This window comes from Colletotrichum higginsianum, chromosome 9 (assembly GCF_001672515.1).
Source record: "Colletotrichum higginsianum IMI 349063 chromosome 9, whole genome shotgun sequence".
NCBI classification, from domain to species: Eukaryota; Fungi; Ascomycota; class Sordariomycetes; order Glomerellales; family Glomerellaceae; genus Colletotrichum; species Colletotrichum higginsianum.
The window spans coordinates 2,980,708-3,001,059 of NC_030961.1; the positions used below are offsets into that span (position 1 = coordinate 2,980,708).

Sequence of the window (20,352 nt, forward strand, 5' to 3'; positions counted from 1 at the left end):
CCGCCATGGGTCTCACCGGAGCCCACCACCAGAACTATGGTCAAGCTACTCACCCACATCAGTAACTCACCGAGAATGACCTGCGAACGCAATGCTGATTGGGGTATATTCCTATGAGAGTGAGACGCCGACGCAATTACGCCTCGTTCTCGGGTATCTTAAATTGAGTTCAAACCCTTCTACACGACAACCTCTTGCTCGGTGGCTTCTCCTTTTCCGAACGTTGCGTTCGCCATGGGTCTATTCGGAACTCGTCCTTGTGCTTAGTTGGAAGGCACGACTACTCACGTTCCTTTGCAATTTATAGTAGACGGTACGGGCATCGTGCGGTCCTTCTTGTAGTCTGCCTCCGGTTGCAGCGTTTGTCTGGTGTCTTAGCGACCCGAGCCCGCGGGAGCGGAATACTTAGCGTCTTTCTTGCTCATGGGCTTCCGCGTTGGCTTGCGATCCGCGAGTCCCTGGAACGCCGGAACAGCCGGGCCCTTCCCCCGACTCGAATCCGACAAATGCCTCATATTTGAGCTATCCAACAGAGATGGGTCGGACGGAAGCGTCGAGCCCTCTGCGGACGCTGATCTGGGTCGATCCATGGCATCATTGCCCATGTAAGCCTGCAACTTCCAGAGGTGAAGTTGGACGGGGATCGATCGCTGCTTGCGCAGGAGGAACAGCGAGCTGTCGCGAAACATGGGCACCTCTCGCAGCCTCGCCAGGTACGCTTCTCCCAGCAGCCGCCTGAGGTCATAGACGGGCAGTTTCCCCTCGTATTTGGCCCCCGGGACGTCGTACGTGACGAACGGCCCGAGCGACAGCGCCCCGCCGCCCGATCCGGCCTCGGCTCCCGCGTCCCGACTCTGCGGCCCGTTCTCAGAGGAGTACCACAGCAGGCAGCCGCGCTGCGGGATCTTCGCGGCCTTCTCCCAGCTACCGAGACGCAGGAGGTACGACCGGTGATCATCACCCGCGCGGAGCTCGGCAAGATGGACGAGGTGATTCATGACATTTCGGCGCATGTTGTCGAGGACGAAGTCGTCCATATCCTCGCGCCACACCTGCGGCCCGTCCAGAGAGGGGCCCCCTTGCCTCGTGACGAGGAGGGCCTTCCACCTTTCGCCATGGGGTGTCATTTTCTTGGCCCCGCTGATGGACTTGAATAACGATTTGCTGGCCAGCGCGTAGCCAGTGATTGACCGCCTCAGGAGTTTTTCGGTAGCCCTTTGCTGCGCGACGGGGGTCTCGGCCGCGGCTGGTGGTTCCTGCGAATCGCGGCCGCCCGCGTCCGCGTCTCGTTCAACTCCCCGCTCCCCTTCTTTCGCAGCGTACATCACGTCCAGATCGGCGGGCGTCCACCAGAGCGCCTTCGTTTCAGGATGCGCTACCAGCTTGAGCTCTTGGAGGAAATATCTCGGCAGATGTGCGCGGGAGATCGGACAGAGGCGGATGGGGGTCGAAAGGGCTTGGGCTGCGAGAATGTGTCAACAACAACGTGAGGCCGAGGACTTGGCGGTGCGTCGACTCGATCGAGGGGCTGCTGACCATATGGATTCGCCTCGAGCTTCTTGCGGAAGCGACCGGCGGGCATGACGTCCTTGGGCCGTTTGGGCTTCAGGGTCCTGTACCTCGTCCGGGCCTCCATCCACCGAGGGTCCATGACGGGCGAGATGGGCAGAGCGCCGACGGAAGTCCCGACAGTCTTGTTCAACGAGTCGACCTTGAGATCTGGTCCATACCCTTTCAGTCCCTTGGTGGTTTTGCGGGCGAAGTCGAGTCTCCTGAAAAAGGGCGATGGTCTCTCGGCGAATCCGTCCGACTTTGTGCGGCATTGGCAGAACTGCGCCGGTGCGCTGCCCGGATGGCGCAGCAGAGGCCGAACTGCCGTACACCGTTTCATCTCGAATCCGCACTGCCAGCTGTCGGGGCGGGAGGGAAGAGGCCGAAGGCAGGAGGAGGTGGGAAGGTGGGAGTCTGTCGGCGGCGCAACGGCTCGAATGACGTTGGGGTATTTGTTTTGAATCTTGTTAAGTATCAACCTTGGCGAGACTCGGGGAGTGACGGTAAAAAGGCTTTACGCGCTTCGGGACATTTTTTAGGCGAAGACGCGTGGGAAGCTCGGAGCTCGGGGGGTCAGTGCAGCCAGTGCAGGGGGGTGGGGGCGCCTAGGAGGGCAGCTCCAGCGCGAAGTGAGTTCTCTGCACGGCGCAACGTCACCCGCCTTTAGCCTTTCGCATCCCTCCCACCCACCCGCGAAACCATATTCACCAAAACCACCCATTGTTCACAACTCTTTCCATTGCGCCGTTGCAGCCATGAACTGCCAAAGAACACTACTCAGAGCCGCGAGGGCTAGCCCTCGGCTCAACGTCCGAGCCTTTTCAAACTTCCCCATCTTCCCCATTGGAGGAGGAGGCGGCGGCGGTAGCAGCAGCAGCAACAACAGCCCACCCGTCGGAAGCATCCCCATGCCTTACATCACCGAGGTCTCGGTTCGTCGTCCATGACCCTTCAGCATACCTCCCTCCTCTGTTGGATTGCGAGAGCTAACCGATCAAGTCCAATGGCTGGAGGACATGTTAGTACCGAAAGCGCCCGCGCAGATGAACCTCCATCCCGCTGACAGTGCAGATAGCCGACATCTTCTCAAAGCTATTGCAGGTGACGATGCCCACGACGCCCGAGCTGCTGTGCGCACAGCTGACAGACCCAGGAACGGATTGTGTGCCTCAACGGCGCCATCGATGATACCGTCTCCGCCTCGATAGTCGCACAACTGCTGTGGCTCGAGTCCGATAGCCCCGACAAAGCCATCACAATGTACATCAACTCGCCCGGCGGCTCGGTTTCATCAGGTGGGAACGCACTGTCCCCGGGGCGGCGTGGACGAGGCTGACGTAGCCAGGACTCGCAATCTACGACACGATGACATACATCAAATCGCCCGTGTCGACAGTATGCCTCGGTGCCGCGTCCTCGATGGCGGCGCTGCTGCTGACGGGTGGTGAGGCCGGCAAGCGGTACGCGCTGCCGCACAGCTCCGTCATGATCCACCAGCCGCTTGGCGGCACGCAGGGTCAGGCGTCGGACATTCTCATCTACGCGAACCAGATCCAGCGCATTCGCCGGCAGATCAACGAGATCATGAAGCGTCACGTAAACAAGTCGTTCGGCCACGAGAAGTACAGCCTTGAGGAGATGCACGACATGATGGAGCGCGACAAGTACCTGACGGCCGAGGAGGCCAAGGAGATTGGCGTCATTGACGAAATCTTGACACAGAGAGAGGAGAAGGACCAGAAGGAAAAGGAGTCAACCGACGAGCTGAAGACGAAGCCTTGAGCCCAAGGCTAAAGGCGAGCAGTGTCATCGCCATGATCCAAGCACGTCGTGAGTGAGTAGCCCAGACAGCCGATGGAGTAGAGATGCGCTTCACAGGAGCGGGCTATTACATAAGAAGGAGTATGGAGGCAGCTTGCGCGCGTTGTCCGGGTAGCGGCGCCCCACTCTCGGCGGATTCGGCTTGAAAGGAAAAGCGGGACTCATCCGGGACCGGAAGCATTCCGGGCTTAGCGGAAATAAGTTGCTGGTGACTTGTTGAATTAAACGGGGGGATACTCTGCTAGGTATGATGTCTCCCCATAGAGATAAACAGCAGCAGGATTAGACTTATGTGGGAAAAAGCAATGAGAATATCATTGACATTTCCTTCGTTTGTAATAGCCCGCGGCTCACCTGGACCTCTGCTACAGCTCACCAAGGCTCACCGAGGCTCACCTTTCGACCATGTACCGGCGCCGGTCGCTCACCTGCACTCGACGCACTAAACCTGGGGAGATCCACCTTATCAACCAATCAACAGCAAGGTATTTCAATGCGGGGAGCTCTCGACGGGGAGCTCCAGAGTTTTTACAAGCCGACATCGCCCAAATTTCCCCTGCTGGCCAGTGCGGTGTCCCCCCCCCAAAAAAGGGCATTCAGTGATAGTTTCGTGGCCGTGTCCCTGTGACTGTCCCTGTGATCTCAGGTCTTTCCTTTCACCGCACCTTTTCTCCGTCTCCGTGACTCACCTAGGAATATTATTTAATCAAGAGCCGGGCAGGTTGCAATTGAATTGATCCGACTCCAATTGACTGACTGAGATTCCCTTCCCGCCTCAAACAACCTTCTCTCCTCTCCTTCCCTCCCCATCCCTATCCGACCTCCCGTGCTTGGGGCTTCCCGGTGATCCCTTCGACGCAATGCTCTCCCGGTCCATCTCCCGCCAGTCGCAAGCTCTCCGAGCCGCGACGAGGCGTCCTGCCTTTGCCGGCCATGCGTACGACATCTCCCCCAATGTCAATTGACCTCTCGAGGCAAGTCCAGCGAAACGCAATGGCTAATCTTCTCACGCAGCCGTCTCCTCTCCTCCACCGCGCCCCGACGCGCCAACGACCAGCTGAACAAGGTCTCGGCCAACATCACGCAGCCCAAGTCCCAGGGCGCCTCCCAGGCCATGCTCTACGCCACCGGCCTCACCGAGGAGGACATGAACAAGGCCCAGGTCGGCATCTCGTCCGTCTGGTACGAGGGCAACCCCTGCAACATGCATCTGCTCGACCTGTCCAACATCGTGCGCCAGTCCGTCAAGGACGCCGGCCTGATCCCCTACCAGTTCAACACCATCGGCGTCTCGGACGGCATCAGCATGGGCACCAAGGGCATGCGCTACTCGCTGCAGTCGCGTGAGATCATCGCCGACTCCATCGAGACCGTCATGAACGGCCAGTGGTACGACGGCAACGTCTCGCTGCCCGGCTGCGACAAGAACATGCCCGGTGTCGCCATCGCCATGGGCCGTGTCAACCGCCCCAGCATCATGGTCTACGGTGGCACCATCCAGCCCGGCTGCAGCAAGTCCGGCGAGTCCATCGACATCGTCTCCGCCTTCCAGGCCTACGGCCAGTACATCACCGGCGAGATCACCGAGGAGCAGCGTTTCGACATCATTCGCAACGCTTGCCCCGGCAGCGGCGCCTGCGGAGGCATGTACACCGCCAACACCATGGCCACCGCCATCGAAACCCTCGGCCTGACCATGCCCGGCAGCAGTAGCAGCCCCGCCGAGGACGCGAGCAAGAAGGCTGAGTGCGCCGGCATCGGCGCCGCCATCAAGAACATCCTCAAGGAGGACATCCGCCCTCGCGACATCATGACACGCCAGGCCTTTGAGAACGCCATGATCGTCGTCAATATCCTCGGAGGCAGCACCAACGCCGTGCTCCACCTGCTCGCCATCGCCGACTCCGTCGGCATCAAGCTCACTGTCGACGACTTCCAGGCCGTGTCCGACCGCACCCCCTTCCTCGCCGATCTGAAGCCCTCTGGAAAGTACGTCATGGCCGACATGCACCGCATCGGCGGCACCCCCGGCCTGCTCAAGTTCCTCCTCAAGGAGGGCATGATCGACGGCTCCGGCATCACCGTTACCGGAAAGACGATGAAGGAGAACGTCGAGAACATGCCGTCGTTCCCGGCCGACCAGCAAATCATCCGCCCCTTCAGCAACCCCATCAAGCCTACGGGCCACATCCAGATCCTGCGCGGCCAGCTCGCGCCCGGTGGCTCCGTCGGCAAGATCACTGGCAAGGAGGGCCTGCGCTTCGTCGGCAAGGCGCGCGTCTTCGACGAGGAGGACGCCTTCATCGCGGCGCTCGAGCGCAACGAGATCAAGAAGGGCGAGAAGACGGTCGTCATCATCCGCTACGAGGGCCCCAAGGGCGGCCCCGGCATGCCCGAGATGCTCAAGCCCTCTTCCGCCATCATGGGCGCCGGTCTCGGCCAGGACGTAGCGCTGCTGACGGACGGCCGCTTCTCCGGCGGCAGCCACGGTTTCTTGATTGGCCACATTGTGCCCGAGGCCATGGAGGGCGGGCCCATCGGCCTCGTGCGCGACGGCGACATCATCACCATCGACGCCGAGCAGCGCGTCATCGACACGAGCGTCTCGGACGAGGAGATGGCGAGGCGGAAGGCCGAGTGGAAGGCGCCGCCGGCCAAGTACGCCAAGGGCACCTTGAAGAAGTACTCGTCCCTCGTCAGCGACGCCAGCTCGGGATGTGTGACGGACGGCCCGATCTAAGGAAGTTGTTTTCTGGATGCTGAGCGATGGGTAAAGGACAAAAAGGGGGAGGCCGGGGAGGCGACATTTTCTAGAGTTTTACACTTTGTTATACCATCATCATCTTCTTCTTGTACGGCTTCGGGAAAAAAAGGTAGTCCAAAAATGGGAGTTTTGCTTGTGCGTTATATGGTATTATTACTCCCCGCTTGTGTACAAAAGAGATCCCAGCCGCGCGTACAGAAAAAAGAAGATAGATTCATCATCGCTTTTTTGAAAATATCCGATTCGAAAAAGTGGTGGTATATGAAGCCGCAAATATAACACAAATACACACACGAAGCGTACAACAACTGGATCACCGCCGTGGATTGCTTCTCCGAACGATGAAAAAGAAAATGAAGGAAAGAATCAAGAAACCGCTCGCATGCTGCTACTGCTGCTGCTGCTTTTCGTTGCGCCGGTCGACGATAGTGGAAACATGGCGCGTTCAAGGCCCGCCTCTCTCCTTCCCGAGCTCCTAGCTATGCAAAAATACCCGCCGAACGTAAAAGAGAAAAGCACGATTGCCGCCGGAGGGTAGGCCATAATGTCCACCCCTGTCCCCCATCTGTTTCCTCATGCGCTCGCGCCGCGATTCCATGACTATTTGCGGCCGTTCCATGCCTCGATGAAGGCTTCCTTGTCCCGCAGCGTCAGGCCAACGCGCTTGTTGCGGCACAGCCTGGCCAGCGCCTCGCCGACCTTGTCCAGCACCCTTTGTTCCTCGATCGACAGCGAAGGGTCGGCTCCGCCGATGCGGCGTTGGGTGGCGGCGCTGTCGGCGACGACGGACGACGATACGCCGTTGGTCTGGGCGGCGGCGGAGTTAAGGATGCTCTCGGCGACACGGACGCGGATGCATGTAGTCGGGCGGGAGAGCAGATCCCAGAGAAACTTGAACCAGCGGCCGGGGACGGGGGTGGTGATGTCGGCCGGGGTGTAGCGGATGCTGACGGGGAAGATGTGGACGTCCGGGCCGAGGGCGAGGAGGGACGGGGTGAAGGGCAGGACGCCCTTTCCGTTAGTGGTGCCCCCCTCGGGGAAGACGGCGACGACGCGGTCGGGGTACTTTCGTAGGAGTGCGGCGAGGTCGGTGAGGCGGGCGCTGCCGCCGGGCGGGGGCGCGAAGCGGACGGGCGAGAGGGCGTAGAGGACGGCGCGGAGGAGGGAGACGCGCTCGACGGCGCGGGTGTTGGGGTAGGAGATGGTGAAGATGGGGTCGAAGATGGCGGCGAGGTAGAGAGCATCGATGGGGGAGGTGAAGTTGGCGGCGATGACGGAGCCCGGGTGCGGGAAGCGCTGCGGGGGCTGCTCGGCGAGGGTCCCCCGGCGGACGCCGTCAAGCTGGAGGTCGATCCACCAGATGCCGGGGATACCCATCATTCCCCAGAGCAGGACCTTGCGGACGGCGACGGGGAGGAAGGGGAGGTGCTGGAGCAGGAGGAAGTAGGCGGCGGCATAGGTGAGGAAGATGGGGAGGCGGACGCAAAATAGGAACGTGTGGAAGACGGAGGAGACGGGGGAGAGGCCCGTCTTGACGGGGATGAAGGGCGAGATGCCCGAGCCTTGGGGGTGTTAGTCTGCTGTACGGTGGTGGTATGATATATTTCTACTAGGTAAAGGTGGTGATGATGATGTTCTTTCTTACCTTTGTCGCGGAACTGACTGAACTTCTCCATCGTAGATTTAGCAGCAGTATGAAGCTTGGCTGGCGTACGTAGGTAGGTAGGTTGCGAGGACAGAGAGTGTCGTGTAAGTCAAACCAACAACAAGACGGACGGGAGGACGATCACGGCGACATGGAAGGCCGATGAGAATGAGAAGGGATTGCGCTGCGGAGGGGTTCGGAAGATCGTCCAAGGGGAAAACCCAACGGCAGTGAGCGAAAAAAGGGTTGGGAGCTGAAGGATTTTTTTTCGTCTCCTCTCTTGCAGAGGGAGCGCCTCTCGTGTCACGGAATGGAATTCCTCTCCGTTGGGGGGGAACTCTGCTGAGTGCTGCGAGACACAAATTCTCGAGAGAGCGACGACGAGCTGGCGAATGAGCTTCCCAACGTCATGGTGCGGCGGTAGGCGGCCAAAGCAGTGACATGTGAAAAAGGCCACACTTGCGCATTGACTGTGCGAGGGTGACCGCTTTCCTGATTGGGGAAACAGAGGCTCATTTGATGTGCAAAACTGTGATTGGCGTGCGGGTAGCTGTGGTGGGGTAGGTCAGAGGCAGACTACTGGGCTGCACTTTGGCCTAAGGCTACAGTCTAAAATGATGACACTCCACGTGCGGTAGTTGAAACAAGAAATATTACATAAGCTTCTTGACTTGTCAGCCCGTTGCCCCGGCACCCGTCCACCCCCCCGGCAGCCACCGCGTGTACACAATCCAGCGTAAACACTCAGACCCTGAGATGCTCCTCCACACGCCCCATTTGGGAAGCGTAGCAAACAAATCGCACGCAGTCACAACCCACACCCCTCCACATATTCAATCATAGCCGCCGTGTGGGCTTTTTTTGCTGATTCTACTGTCACCCGCCGTTGTTGCTGCTGCTGCTACTGCTGCCGCCGTCGCCGCATGCCTGCTCCAACTTCACAACGCCTTCTCCTACCGCCGCCAGAACCGGAGCGCTGCTCCTCGTGTCCCACATCATCATTCCCGTTGTTGCGCGTCGTGTCGATAGCATCCTCAACATGGACACCGCGGAGAATACGGTGCGTCACTGTAGTTTTCATTGTGCCCTCACTCACTCCCGAGCCGAGCTAGCTTGTTTTTCGATGGCCGCCATGGCCGCAGGGAGAACTGGCTGGCTTCGGCGATGTGAATGGAGAGTTGCCCCGGGCTGGCCGACCGACTGACTGACACTCTCACCCTTCACAGCAACACCACTTTCGCTCCTCCGTCATCCGTCCCCAAAGCAACCTCCCGCGACCCGGCACCATCTCGTCCGGCCTCGGCCTCTCCGAAATGAGCGAATCCCAGAACAACGCGCGCGCGCACCCGTCCTTGATACCGCCGCCCGCCTCCAAGGTCGGCTCGCTCAACAGCGCCATGAAGCGCGATGTCCCCAAGCCAGGTTGGTTCTTTCTTCCTGAGCGCCGATGGGAATGGTGGCGCCTGCTGACTGTGCCTCCCCCAGCTGAGCTGCCAGCCCTGAAGCATCAGAAGTCCCTCGCCGAGAGGGCAGGCGAATACCCGACGAGGTCTTCCTCAACGACTGCAGCGGCAGGTGCTTCTGGCATCGCCAGGGCGCGCTCCGTCAGGGGACACACACTGGCCGAGGTAGGTCCCTTTACAACCCCTTCCCACTTCGCACCTCATCCCCCGAACGCCACGTCGAGTCCACGGAGATGATGGCCTCCGTTTCCAACACGCCATTCGCCATTGATCTCCGCGTCGACGCCCTACGGATTGTCCTTTGGATCGCGGTGCATGTCCTTCGCTCTGCATGGCATACTCTGCGGGCGGTGTTCCGCAGCGTTCCGCGACCATCTATGCTGCAAAAGCTGCTCGTCGCCTTCTCGCTGCATTGGAACCGCGACGATTCCGAAGAGAGTCATAGTCGAATGTCCACTCTGAACCGACCTCGCTCCCGACCTCGGAGCCCGTCATCAGCATCCGGCCCGACATATCTGCGCAGCGTCTCCGGCAGGCTGCAGTTGTGGTTGGGGTTGCGGAGCGACCATGACCACTCGAGCGGTGGTGTTCAACTCCTCCTGGACACCGTTATGCATCAGAACGAATCCTACTGGACCATCAATTGCGATGATGACGACGACAAGACGGCTGAGACGGGCGACAGGGATGACCTGCGTTGTGTACTGCCCAATGCTCGTTTGCTTTTGGCAGTTTTGCTTTTGCGCACGCTAACTCGCTGCAGCTCAAGGACCCAAACAACATTAGACCTCGAAACGCACCACCAACCTCCCGATATAACGCCCCCAGCGGCTTTTCTGCCAGTGTCGGCCCTAGAGGCCATGAGCGCTCAAAGTCCTCCCTTGCTCATGCAAGATCAGTCAACGGACAGCCTCGGACTCGGAACGCGAACCCGCAAGCGAGACCACGCACGGCATACGGTCATCGATCAGAGGAAGAATTCGACGGACCAATAGAACAAAAGCATGGTACGAACTTGCATTCTCAGCGACTGAACTTTCTGCGACCCCTTGAATTTCAGCCTAGCAAGATCAGACTTGTCAAGTCAACATCGCAAATGAATTCGCAAAGAGAAGTTTCTCTCAGCAGCCGGTTCGGTGCACTATCCATCAAGGACGACACCAGTACAGCCTTGGCGCAAGATGAAGATCAAGCGGTTTTCAGCCAGTTGGATAGCTTCAGCTCCGTGTCGACCGGGACGAGCACCGCCCACGTCGGTAATGTCACTGTGCGCGCATCACGCAGGCCTCTCTCGAATCCGCCAGATCTGTCGCCGAAGAAGAGACAGGCCAGTCACATGACCGATCCTGTCACGCCTTCACCAGATTTCAAGCGAGCGAGAGCCGTGATGGAAAGACTCGAGGAAACAATCATGACGATCAGGGATTCTAGATCGCCGGCCAGATCCCCTTCTCCTAGTAGACCTCCGTTCTTAACAAAAGATTCTAACTTGACTCAATTCGTAGGCTGGGATGTCGAGGGCAGGGTGGCCGAGCTTGACTCGCAGTTCAAGCAGGTCAAGGAGTCGATGAACGTCATGTTGTCCGACAAGGAACTAATGGACGAGAGGGTGGAGATGTACAAGAAGAGAAGTGAGCTAGGCCCATGTGTGTCACTGGTAAGACGAGGACTGACACGAAGCAGTATCGGAACTGGAAGCGGAACGCGACAAACTTGAAGACCGCAACGGAAACCTGCAAAATGAGATTAGCAGCTTGCGTGAACAGATGCAGACGTTGACGATCGAGTCGGAAACGGCGAAACGCGGCCACAAGTACGAGCTCGAAGACGAAGCGCGGAAGCATCGCCACGAGCTTGACGAATTGCGACGCGAGCTCAAGGACGAGTCGCAGCGGGCAGAGAAGAGCCACCGAGAGGCATTGGATGCCCTTGAGCGCCACTTCAAGGCTGAACTCGACGAGGAGCGCGGACACAAGGCGAGGGAGATCCAGGACCTCCGCGCCAGGCTCGGAAACGAACAGCAAGACCTCCACCTCACGCTCCAGAAGAAGGACAGGGAAGCTGCCGAAATGAGGGCCGTGATGGAAACGCTAAAGGGCGACCTGGACCGCGAGCAAACACTCAAGAAGGGCCTCGAAGCGAGCATCTCGGAGCTCGGCGCCTCCAATGTCACGCTAGAAGCCAAAATCAACTCTCTCAAGTCACATGTCGAGTTCCTCGAGTCAGACAGCAAAGCCCAATCCGACTCGTTCGCCAACATGGAAGCTAGACTGCAGGAAGCGCTCAAGGTGGCGGAGACGGCCAAGGAAAAGCTCATCAAGGAAGAGACGGAACGGCGCGTCCTCTTCAACAAGTACCAGGAGCTCAAGGGCAACATCCGCGTCATGTGCAGAGTGCGTCCCGTTCTCAACGCATCGGAAGGCGAGCCGGCCAAGGTGGCGTATCCCGACGAGAAGACGTCGGCCGAGATCGCGCTGCAGACGCAGGAGGTGAACAGCTTTGGCGATGTGTCGACCAAGAACATCAACTTCGAGTTTGACAGGGTGTTTGACCCGTCGGCACAGAACCAAGACGTGTTTGACGAAATTTCGCAGCTCGTGCAGAGCGCGCTCGACGGATACAACGTTTGCATCTTTTGCTACGGCCAGACGGGATCCGGTAAGACGCACACAATGTCTTCACCAGACGGCATGATCCCTCGCGCAACGCACATGATCTACGAGACGGTCACGAAGCTCAGGGAGAAGCAATGGACGTACAAGATGGAGGGATCCTTCATCGAAGTGTACAACGAGGAGCTCAACGACCTCTTGACGCCCAACGGGCGCGAGTCGGACGGCGGCAGGGGACGCAAGCTCGAGATCCGACATGACGACGTGCGCAAGCAGACGTCGGTCCTCAACTGCAAGACGGTCTCGCTTGACTCTGCCAACACAGTGGAGGTGATGCTCGCCGAGGCGCAGAACAACCGGTCGGTGGCGGCCACTAAGGCCAACGAGCGGTCGTCGCGATCGCACAGCGTCTTCATCCTGAAGCTCTCGGGCTACAACTCGGCGACGGGCGAGCGGTGTGAAGGCACGCTGAACCTGGTGGATCTGGCCGGGTCGGAGCGTCTCAAGCACTCGCAGGCCGAGGGCGCCAGGATGAAGGAGACGCAGAACATCAACAAGTCCCTATCATGCCTCGGCGACGTGATTGAGGCGCTCGGCAAGAAGAGCGGGCACATCCCGTACCGCAACTCGAAGCTGACACACCTGCTCCAGTACTCCCTCGGGGGTAACAGCAAGACGCTCATGTTTGTAATGGTCAGCCCGTTGGAAGCTCACCTCAAGGAGACGGTGACGAGTTTGCGTTTTGCTACCAAGGTAAGTCGTCTGCAGCAATGAGCAGTTGCTTCTCTTCCTGTGACTGATCGCTAACGAAATGTCGCAGGTTCATAATACCCATATTGGAACGGCCAAGGCTACGAAAAAGGCGTAGAAGCCGGGCCGTCTGACGAAGGCGTTCTGAGATGGGACAGAGTCACCGCGACCGGCGTTTGAGGGTTATCTATTTCGAGGAATTGATGGGGAGTGGGCATCGTTGTTGAAGTTGTATATCCTAGGAATACGTACAAGTACGATTTCGACATACCAATACAGGCCCAAGGGCAGTTTTTACACGTGCTAAATGTGAAGAGGAAGATGGTTTTGGTGAATGAAGTGTTGGGAACAGAAGACTGACATACATATATATGGCTGTGGCTGTGGCTGTGGCTGCGGTTCTGCCTGGAACTGTGTGGCTGGAGGTCTCCCAGAGTGAAGCTGTCAGCTGCTGGCTACTCACTGGTTAATGGCCGTTGAGTGTTTGTTTGTACCTGCGTCATGCCGCTCCAGCCCCCACCAACCAACCAACTCTCCTCCATCTTCATCTTCACATTTCCATACGGATACATCCATTCACCTTTTTGGGTCCTGGCTGGATTCACGACCGATTAAACGACGGAGCCAACACGGACTTCCGTCTACACGCTCGTTTGTCGCCTGCCGATCTTTGTTTGAAAGTAGTGCGTTTGCAATCTCGACATTCACCAACCAACCGTTCCTTCGCATCGTTTTCCTGCATCCTTCATTTAAAAGCTCCGATTTCTGGCTACTCTGCAAGCCATCGCGCCTATAAAATCCCACCAGCGACAGCTCTGAAAGGCGATTCCGATTGCCAATCGACTACTTCGAGATCCGATCGTTATCTTTCCTAGTGTACGGAAGCCGCCGTGACTGTTCCGACACTACCTGTACATGCGTCCGACCTACCTCCCCGCCCGAACCACCCACCCTGCGAACGAGCCGGCCACGATGATGAAGTCGAAAAGAGGCCTGGGCGACTCCATCTGGGCGTCGAGGGGTAAGGCCCAACACGCCGGTGGATCGTCGTCCGTCTCTGCTTACCGACCGCGAACGTACCAACCGCCGTCGTCTTCGGTAATCACCCCCGCGGCACCGCAGCCTCCCTCGACGACCAAGAACAGCGGCGACTTTCGCCCGGCCACGAATGCGAGCATGAAAACACCCGCCAACAGCAGCGTCACGAACAGCAGCGGTACCGCCATCGCTCCCCGGGAAGGGCCATCGGCGCAGCAGGAGTTCAAGCGATATATACAGATCGTGCGGCGGCTCAAGTGGAAGCTCCCCTACCTCAGCCACGGGTATCACCACGCCATAGCACGGCCGGGTGACCCGCTGTACGTCGGCGAGACGGACGCTGAGGAGGCGGAGCTCATGTTCAAGCTCGACTTTTACGAGTACTACATGCTGCTGGAGCGGGCGCTGGTGCACCTGATGGGGGTATTTGGGATCACGGTCTCGCGGGACGGATGGGTGACGGCGCCGTGGCAGGCGAACGGGGCGACGCATACGACACAGGCGACCCACACTTACCACCAGAACGTTCTCGCGGCGCTCGAGAGGGAGGACAACCCGCTCCACGAGGCGCTGGGATCGGGGGAGGTGCTGTTCCAGCTGTCGAGGGCCAAGGAGCTGAGGAATCGGTGGAAGTACGCCGAGGAGGGTGCCCGGGCGAGGGCGGCCGGAAGGGAGTCGGGGAACGAAAGAGCGGGAACGGCGCCGTTGGAAAGCTACGACCTCGACAGGATTTTTAGGCACATCTTTGCCGGGTTTGATGCCGGGTATGCGGTCGCCGAGAGGAGGGTCGCCGAGGAGGCTGCCACTATCGCCGCCGCAGGGAACTCAGGGGCGGCACCGGCTGGCGGTGAGCAGATTGTGGAGGACGAGTACGATTTTATGGTGGAGGCTATGGACTGGGAGGCTGTTTAGGGACCTCGGCGAGTGTTGTCCTCATGTTGATGAAGATGTTGGCACGAGGAGACAAAGTGAAGGTTTGGAGAAAACACACTGGATGATAGTCGGACTTTGTGTGTCTGATTAGAGGCTTGGGACGAATTGTCCGGAGGTATTTGGGTTCGATGAACCTCTGGTGGTCTTGGAGAGTCGAACGGATGGCGTTGGGTGCATTGTTAGACGATACCCCCTCTTTTTCTTTCTTCTTCTTCCTTTCAGCTTGCTTAAACGTATACATTCAGAGAACTATTATATCTCGCAGTCCGAATCGTCGTGGTGAGAGTGGTTTTGGTTTGTCGGGGGAAAGAACGCCAAACACGTGGGGGTGCGGCGAGAGGGTGAGACATGCGTCTGTCTGGCGGAGGGACGGATTCGTCTCATGGTTTCTCGTCGCCCGAACTGGTGAACTCGTCGAGGAGTATCGCACTTTCGACGAGGTCCAGCCCGAGCTCCATGGTGATGGTCCTGCCGGTATACACGTGTCACCGCGATGAGAGGATGTTCCAAGCACCCCCTCCCCCTCCCAATCTCCATCGGAGACTTTGAAGGAACGGTTTGAGGCCATCCGGACCTGCGCCCCCAGGGAACCTGCAAAGCCGGGCCGGCATCCGTGGTCTCCGTGGTCCCCGCCGGCAACACAGTATGTGCTTCGACAGTATGGACAAGCAGGGGAGCCGTCGGTGAAGAGACGCAGTACATCGTACATAAACACCCTACAGGTACGCGATCCTGAGCATGTCAGGCTAGGGTTTCCTGAGAGGTTGAGCTTTGCCACGCTTGTATCTGTACGCTGCCACCCAATGAATGCTGTGTGCAGATACGATGTATACGTGTAAGTTCTCAAGCTCCAGCACCACAGCACGTAACTTCTCAGGAGATTGGGGTCGAAAGGTTAAAGCAGCCGAATGTGAGGCTGGACGAGGCATGTTTGTAATCCCCACCATTGCCGAATAGGAAAAAAATGCCGCCCAGAGCCGCAGAGCGACATCCTTCCCTCCATTGATGACGGCCTCCAGTATTATCTGCCACGACACCCCGCCCCCCGAACCCCTTGGATCATGCAGCTAACTGTACTTGGTTCTTTGTTGCAGTGAACAGATCCAGGGTATGAAAAACAGTGACCCGTGGAGAAAAGATGATGCTCACTTACACCGAACCATTAGCATTAAACGTCGACCTGGGAAATCGGCCACAAAGCTTTAACTCTCTCCCCGCCCCTCACTCATCCCCCCCCTTGTCCCATGTTTCGATGACGGCCTTTAACATTCAAAGTTTCACCTTCGGCTACCCCATCTACCGCGCACCGTCTCCGAGCTAGTAATCGACCCGCGCGAGGGGGGCACCCGGACCAAAGAACGGCCCCCCCCATGCATTCTCTACCACGTTCACCACCTTCACCATCTGCTCGCTTGGGAGATCGGCACAAGGGGCATTGGGCAGGCGGGATGATGGAACAGCCCGAACGGGGGGCGGGGGGGGGTCAGTCGTATTCGTGGTGCTTTTGACTCGCCTCGGCGGCGACGAACCAGCTTTGGCGGGCCCTGTCCCTCTGCGAGATGTTTAAAATACCACATCCATGTACTGGAAGGCGGGCGTTTCGTCCTGCTCACGCAGCGCCAGTGGGCGATGTTTTGAGTTGGCGCCAGTTGGGATGTCTTCTTTTGCGGATGGACAGAGGGGGGGGAGGTGGAAGCGAACTTTTGTCCGCCGAAAGAGTGCTCTCGTATTATTTACCTATTCTATATCCTTTCCTGCCTTTGCATTAAGCCTAACAACCCCTTCTTTTTCTTCGGGTATCCTCATTAGTTTGGGTGGTCAGCTCTCGTGAATCTACCATCAGCATACACACCTATCATCCTCCTCGGCCCCCCCCTTCTTGACCGTTTTTGTGTCGAAATTCCCAGTGACACTACCTACACCTTGGGGAGTTTCCGTCTTGATACTTCGAGCGCCTCAGAGACAAGCGAACGAAGAAACACCAAATCCAAAAAGAAAAGCAGTCCGTCCGTCCGTCGGCATGTCCCTCGCCGCAGCAGTCTCGGCGGCGCTGCGCCCGCAGAGCTGGCCGACCAGCGTCTGGGTCCTCCTGCTGACGGGCCTGGCCTACGCCGTCGGCTCCCTCGCCTGGCGGCCCTCGTTCCCGCGCAACGCGCCGCGCCTGCTCAAGGGGTACCCCGTGCTCGGCACGCCGCGCTTCTTTTCGGAACGGGGCAACTTCCTGAGCGAGGGCCGCCGGTTCGCCGCGTCGGGCAACTGGAGCTTCTACTTTGGCAAGATGCGCATCGTCGGGTTGTCCGGGGACGAGGGGCGGCGTCTGTTTTTCGAGAGCCGGGATCTGGATTTCACAAAAGGGTAAGTTTGGGAGAGAGTCTTTGTGACATGGAAGAGAAGAGCAAGCAATAGGACAATCAATGGCTGGACTGAACTAGACTGAACTTCTTCAACCGCAGATACGGCGCGCTCTTCAACGCCACCCCGCGAATCGACGTTTCCAAGGACCGATCCTCTGGAGACGATTTCGGCGCAAAGTTCAACTGGAACCTCGTGAAGCTCCTTCGCCGGGACGTCCTGTCGAGCCGCCTCCCGCTCCTTATCAACGACACGCGCAAGTCAATGGACGCCATCGCCGCGCGCGTCGACCCGGCCTCCGGGTTCGGCACGAGCGACCCCTTTGATGACATGTACCAGCTCGTGTTCCAGCTGACGATGCGCATGGTCGGCTGCGACGAGATCGCCGAGGACCCGGCGCTGATGGTCCGCGTGCTGCGCATCTACGAGTCCATCGACGCCGCGTCGACGGCGACCAAGATCATGTTCCCGTGGATGCCGACGGTGGGCCACCTGCGCCGCGTCTACAGCGGCGCCAAGATGTACATGCTGCTCGAAGGGTTCATCAAGCAGCGCAAGGAGCGCGGCGTCGGCAACGACGACGCGCTGCAGTTCCTCATCGACAACGGCGACAGCACGGCCGAGATGGTGGCCTTCATGGTCGGCGCGCTGTTCGCCGGGCTGATCAACAGCGGCATCAACGCGGCGTACCTGCTGTGCTTCCTCGCGGCGGACGAGCGGTGGTACGCGGCGATGCGGGACGAGGTCGACGGGGCGATCGCGCGGCGGCGGCGGTCGGAGGCGCAGACGCCCGAGGAGATCCTGGCAGGCATGAGCATGGACGAGTGGGAGGCCGAGTTCCCGCTCATCGACGTCGGGCTGAAGGAGACGATCCGGCTCACCATCACCGGGTGCGGGTTCCGCTACAACGCGAGCGGCCGGGACGTGGCGATCGGGGCCAGCGGCGAGGTCGTGCCGGCCGACGCTTATGCGGTGTACCACTTCGACACGACGCACATGAGCCCGGACTTCTTCCCGGACCCGCTGCGGTGGGATCCCGGGCGGTATCTGCCGGGCCGGGAAGAGGACAAGAAGGACCCGCACGCGTTCATCGGCTGGGGGACGGGACGGCATCCGTGCCTGGGTACGAGGGTGAGTCTTGTGGGCGCTTCCTCGCTGCGCTTTGTACTTTCCCTTTTTTTTGTTTTTCCATTCTTCATTTTCTTCCGTGTTCTTCCCTTGGTTTGTTTTTGACGTTCATCTGCTTTGTTTAATGAAGATTTCTTCCATGGGAAGGGGGAGAAAGTGGCTAACGAAAGACTCATTGGGGAAACCAGTTTGCGAAACTTGAAATGGCCATCACGACGGCCCTGTTCATCGCGCGGTTCGATTTCCGCCTCGTGGACGCCGAAGGGAAGAAAATGAAAAAGGTGCCGGAGAACTCGGTCGACAGGAATGCTCACTCGGCGTCGAAGCCGCGGGAGAAGATGTTTTTGCGGTTCAAGCCGAGGACCTAAAGCTGGGGGGACGAGGTGGAGTTGTTGTTGCCTCGAGCATGATCGGCGTTGTTGGGGGTGTGAAGACTAGATTGTATCGTACGCTTTGAGTTGCAATAATAATGTTCTCGAGACATATCACCTGCCTTCCCCTCCCGTCCGGGTGAGAACCGGGGTTGTGAGGTCGGTGATGACCTGTTCCCGCGTCATTTTTCATGTTGTGTATCGGGGGAAAAGGAGTTGCCGAGCGAAATTGTCGAGAACACGTGGGATTGTTCGACGAAATATCACAAGCCAAAAGCTCTCCATGTCGTTGGTCCACTTGGCGACAAGATTCATTGCCACGCACAACCTCCGAAGCCGATGTGGATCCCCACCTCCGAAGCCGGGACCGCCGAACGCCGAAGCGGTAGATACCATTTCCCCCCCCCATCCCGCCGTTGCCCCCCACCACCTCGCAGCGGGGCGCGGGAATCCCTCGAGCGCGCATTGGTGGCGCAGTGCGACTTCTGCGACGTTCGCACATGCAACTCACTGACTGCTCATCCCATCCTTTTGCATCTCACTCATCGACCCAGAGCTGTTGTCTCGTGCTGGCTCTCACCCCCCCACCGTTCGATTTCCTCTCAAGATTTCTTTTCCTACAACTTGTTTTCCATTATGGTGAAGACGGGTATCGCGTAACTTAATAGAGACGTGTTCACTTTCACTCCAGCAGGACCGTTAACCCCGCATCAAGCTCCTCAAGCTCGTCAGCAGCCATTTGTCACACTCATCTCACCGAGACATCTCTCACCCGGCCCGCGATCCCGCCATTCACATTCTCGGCCTTCCTTTTATTTTTATTTTTTATCCCGCTCTTCATTTTCCCCCTGATTCGCGGCCATCTGCTCTCACCCACACACGCCCAATATTCTCCGACCCGCGACAACGGCGATCATGCTCAATCACCCGATCCCCAAGGAGTGCGAGGTCATCCAGCCCGCCTCGCCGCGCGGCCAGACGCAGACGCCGCTCTTCCTCATCCACGACGGCGGCGGCACCACCTTCGCCTACCACTGCCTCTCGCCCCTCGACCGCGCCGTCTTCGGCATCGCGAACCCGCGCTTCCACTCGGGCGTGCCCTGGGACGGCGGCCTGCCCGAGATGGCCGCCGCCTACATCCAGATGATCCGGAACACCGTGACCAAGAGCCCGGAGTATCCCGCGCTGGCGCCTTTTTCGCCGTCGCCGTCATCAACGTCGCCGCTGCCGGCGGCCGGGCGCGACGGGAAGACGACGACGACGACGACGACCAGGAGAAGACGGAGGATCCTGCTGGGCGGGTGGAGCCTCGGCGGCCTGCTCTCTTTGGAGATTGCGCGGCAGCTCGGGGACGAGGACGAGGATCTCGAGATCGTCGGGCTCGTCGCCGTCGACAGCGTCTACCCCGTCTGGCCCGAGGGCTCGCGGGTCAAGGTCGGGCGGTTCATCGACGAGCTGGAGCCCGAGGCCAAGAACCTGAGGCTGGCGCGGCGGGCGATGAAGTTGGCCGGCGGGATGGTGCGGGCGTGGAAGATGCCACGGTGCGGTGCCGCCGCTGCCGCGGCCGCGCCGGCGGCGGCCGTAGCCGCTGGCGACGAGGCAACGGAGAAGGACTTTTACTCAACCAAGGCCGACAAGGAGACGGCCGAGGTCGTGTGGGAGAGGCCGCCGCGCGCCGTGCTGGTCAAGGCCAAGGAGAATATGCCCTTGTCCGCAGACGGCATCAGCTCGGTGGACGTGTGGCGCGGGGACAGGAAGCTAGGGTGGGATGGGTATTGTCCCGGCTTCGTCGTGACGGTCCTGGAGACGGAGGGGAACCACTTCGACATGTTCTCGTGGGGTTACATTGAAGGAATCACGGAAAAGATTGCCGAGGCGTGTCGGATCCTGGAGAGGGGTTGGTGAGGTGTGGGTGATGTGCGAC

At 59.1% G+C, this 20,352-nt stretch overlaps 8 protein-coding genes across 8 annotated transcripts; 6 read left to right on the top strand and 2 right to left on the bottom strand.

Moving 5' to 3' along the window:
* Positions 1 to 374: 374 nt before the first annotated feature.
* CH63R_13101 (Esterase-like protein) lies at positions 375 to 1,891 on the bottom strand (the record flags this gene model as incomplete). The annotated part of the gene is made up of 2 exons (XM_018308075.1): positions 375 to 1,462; positions 1,537 to 1,891. 2 exons carry the CDS (start codon positions 1,889 to 1,891, stop codon positions 375 to 377), a joined length of 1,443 nt encoding a protein of 480 aa, XP_018152492.1.
* Positions 1,892 to 2,306: 415 nt separating this feature from the next.
* CH63R_13102 (ATP-dependent Clp protease proteolytic subunit) lies at positions 2,307 to 3,333 on the top strand (the record flags this gene model as incomplete). The annotated part of the gene is made up of 5 exons (XM_018308076.1): positions 2,307 to 2,483; positions 2,551 to 2,569; positions 2,627 to 2,652; positions 2,699 to 2,846; positions 2,897 to 3,333. The coding sequence occupies 5 exons, from the start codon at positions 2,307 to 2,309 to the stop codon at positions 3,331 to 3,333; spliced, it is 807 nt and encodes a 268-aa protein (XP_018152493.1).
* An 899-nt stretch (positions 3,334 to 4,232) lies between these two features.
* On the top strand, positions 4,233 to 6,112 carry CH63R_13103 (Dihydroxy-acid dehydratase; the record flags this gene model as incomplete). Its single annotated transcript, XM_018308077.1, has 2 exons — positions 4,233 to 4,309; positions 4,387 to 6,112. 2 exons carry the CDS (start codon positions 4,233 to 4,235, stop codon positions 6,110 to 6,112), a joined length of 1,803 nt encoding a protein of 600 aa, XP_018152494.1.
* A 624-nt stretch (positions 6,113 to 6,736) lies between these two features.
* Positions 6,737 to 7,812, bottom strand: CH63R_13104 (Acyltransferase; the record flags this gene model as incomplete). Its single annotated transcript, XM_018308078.1, has 2 exons — positions 6,737 to 7,698; positions 7,782 to 7,812. 2 exons carry the CDS (start codon positions 7,810 to 7,812, stop codon positions 6,737 to 6,739), a joined length of 993 nt encoding a protein of 330 aa, XP_018152495.1.
* Positions 7,813 to 8,820: 1,008 nt separating this feature from the next.
* On the top strand, positions 8,821 to 12,724 carry CH63R_13105 (Kinesin-like protein; the record flags this gene model as incomplete). Its single annotated transcript, XM_018308079.1, has 7 exons — positions 8,821 to 8,841; positions 9,008 to 9,330; positions 9,414 to 9,945; positions 10,008 to 10,701; positions 10,750 to 10,875; positions 10,928 to 12,609; positions 12,677 to 12,724. The coding sequence occupies 7 exons, from the start codon at positions 8,821 to 8,823 to the stop codon at positions 12,722 to 12,724; spliced, it is 3,426 nt and encodes a 1,141-aa protein (XP_018152496.1).
* An 854-nt stretch (positions 12,725 to 13,578) lies between these two features.
* CH63R_13106 (Kinesin-like protein) lies at positions 13,579 to 14,556 on the top strand (the record flags this gene model as incomplete). The annotated part of the gene is made up of 1 exon (XM_018308080.1): positions 13,579 to 14,556. One exon carries the CDS (start codon positions 13,579 to 13,581, stop codon positions 14,554 to 14,556), a length of 978 nt encoding a protein of 325 aa, XP_018152497.1.
* A 2,041-nt stretch (positions 14,557 to 16,597) lies between these two features.
* Positions 16,598 to 18,425, top strand: CH63R_13107 (cytochrome P450 6A1; the record flags this gene model as incomplete). Its single annotated transcript, XM_018308081.1, has 3 exons — positions 16,598 to 16,932; positions 17,010 to 18,060; positions 18,246 to 18,425. The coding sequence occupies 3 exons, from the start codon at positions 16,598 to 16,600 to the stop codon at positions 18,423 to 18,425; spliced, it is 1,566 nt and encodes a 521-aa protein (XP_018152498.1).
* Positions 18,426 to 19,343: 918 nt separating this feature from the next.
* CH63R_13108 (thioesterase domain-containing protein) lies at positions 19,344 to 20,333 on the top strand (the record flags this gene model as incomplete). Its single annotated transcript, XM_018308082.1, has 1 exon — positions 19,344 to 20,333. The coding sequence occupies one exon, from the start codon at positions 19,344 to 19,346 to the stop codon at positions 20,331 to 20,333; it is 990 nt and encodes a 329-aa protein (XP_018152499.1).
* Between the last annotated feature and the right edge of the window lie 19 nt (positions 20,334 to 20,352).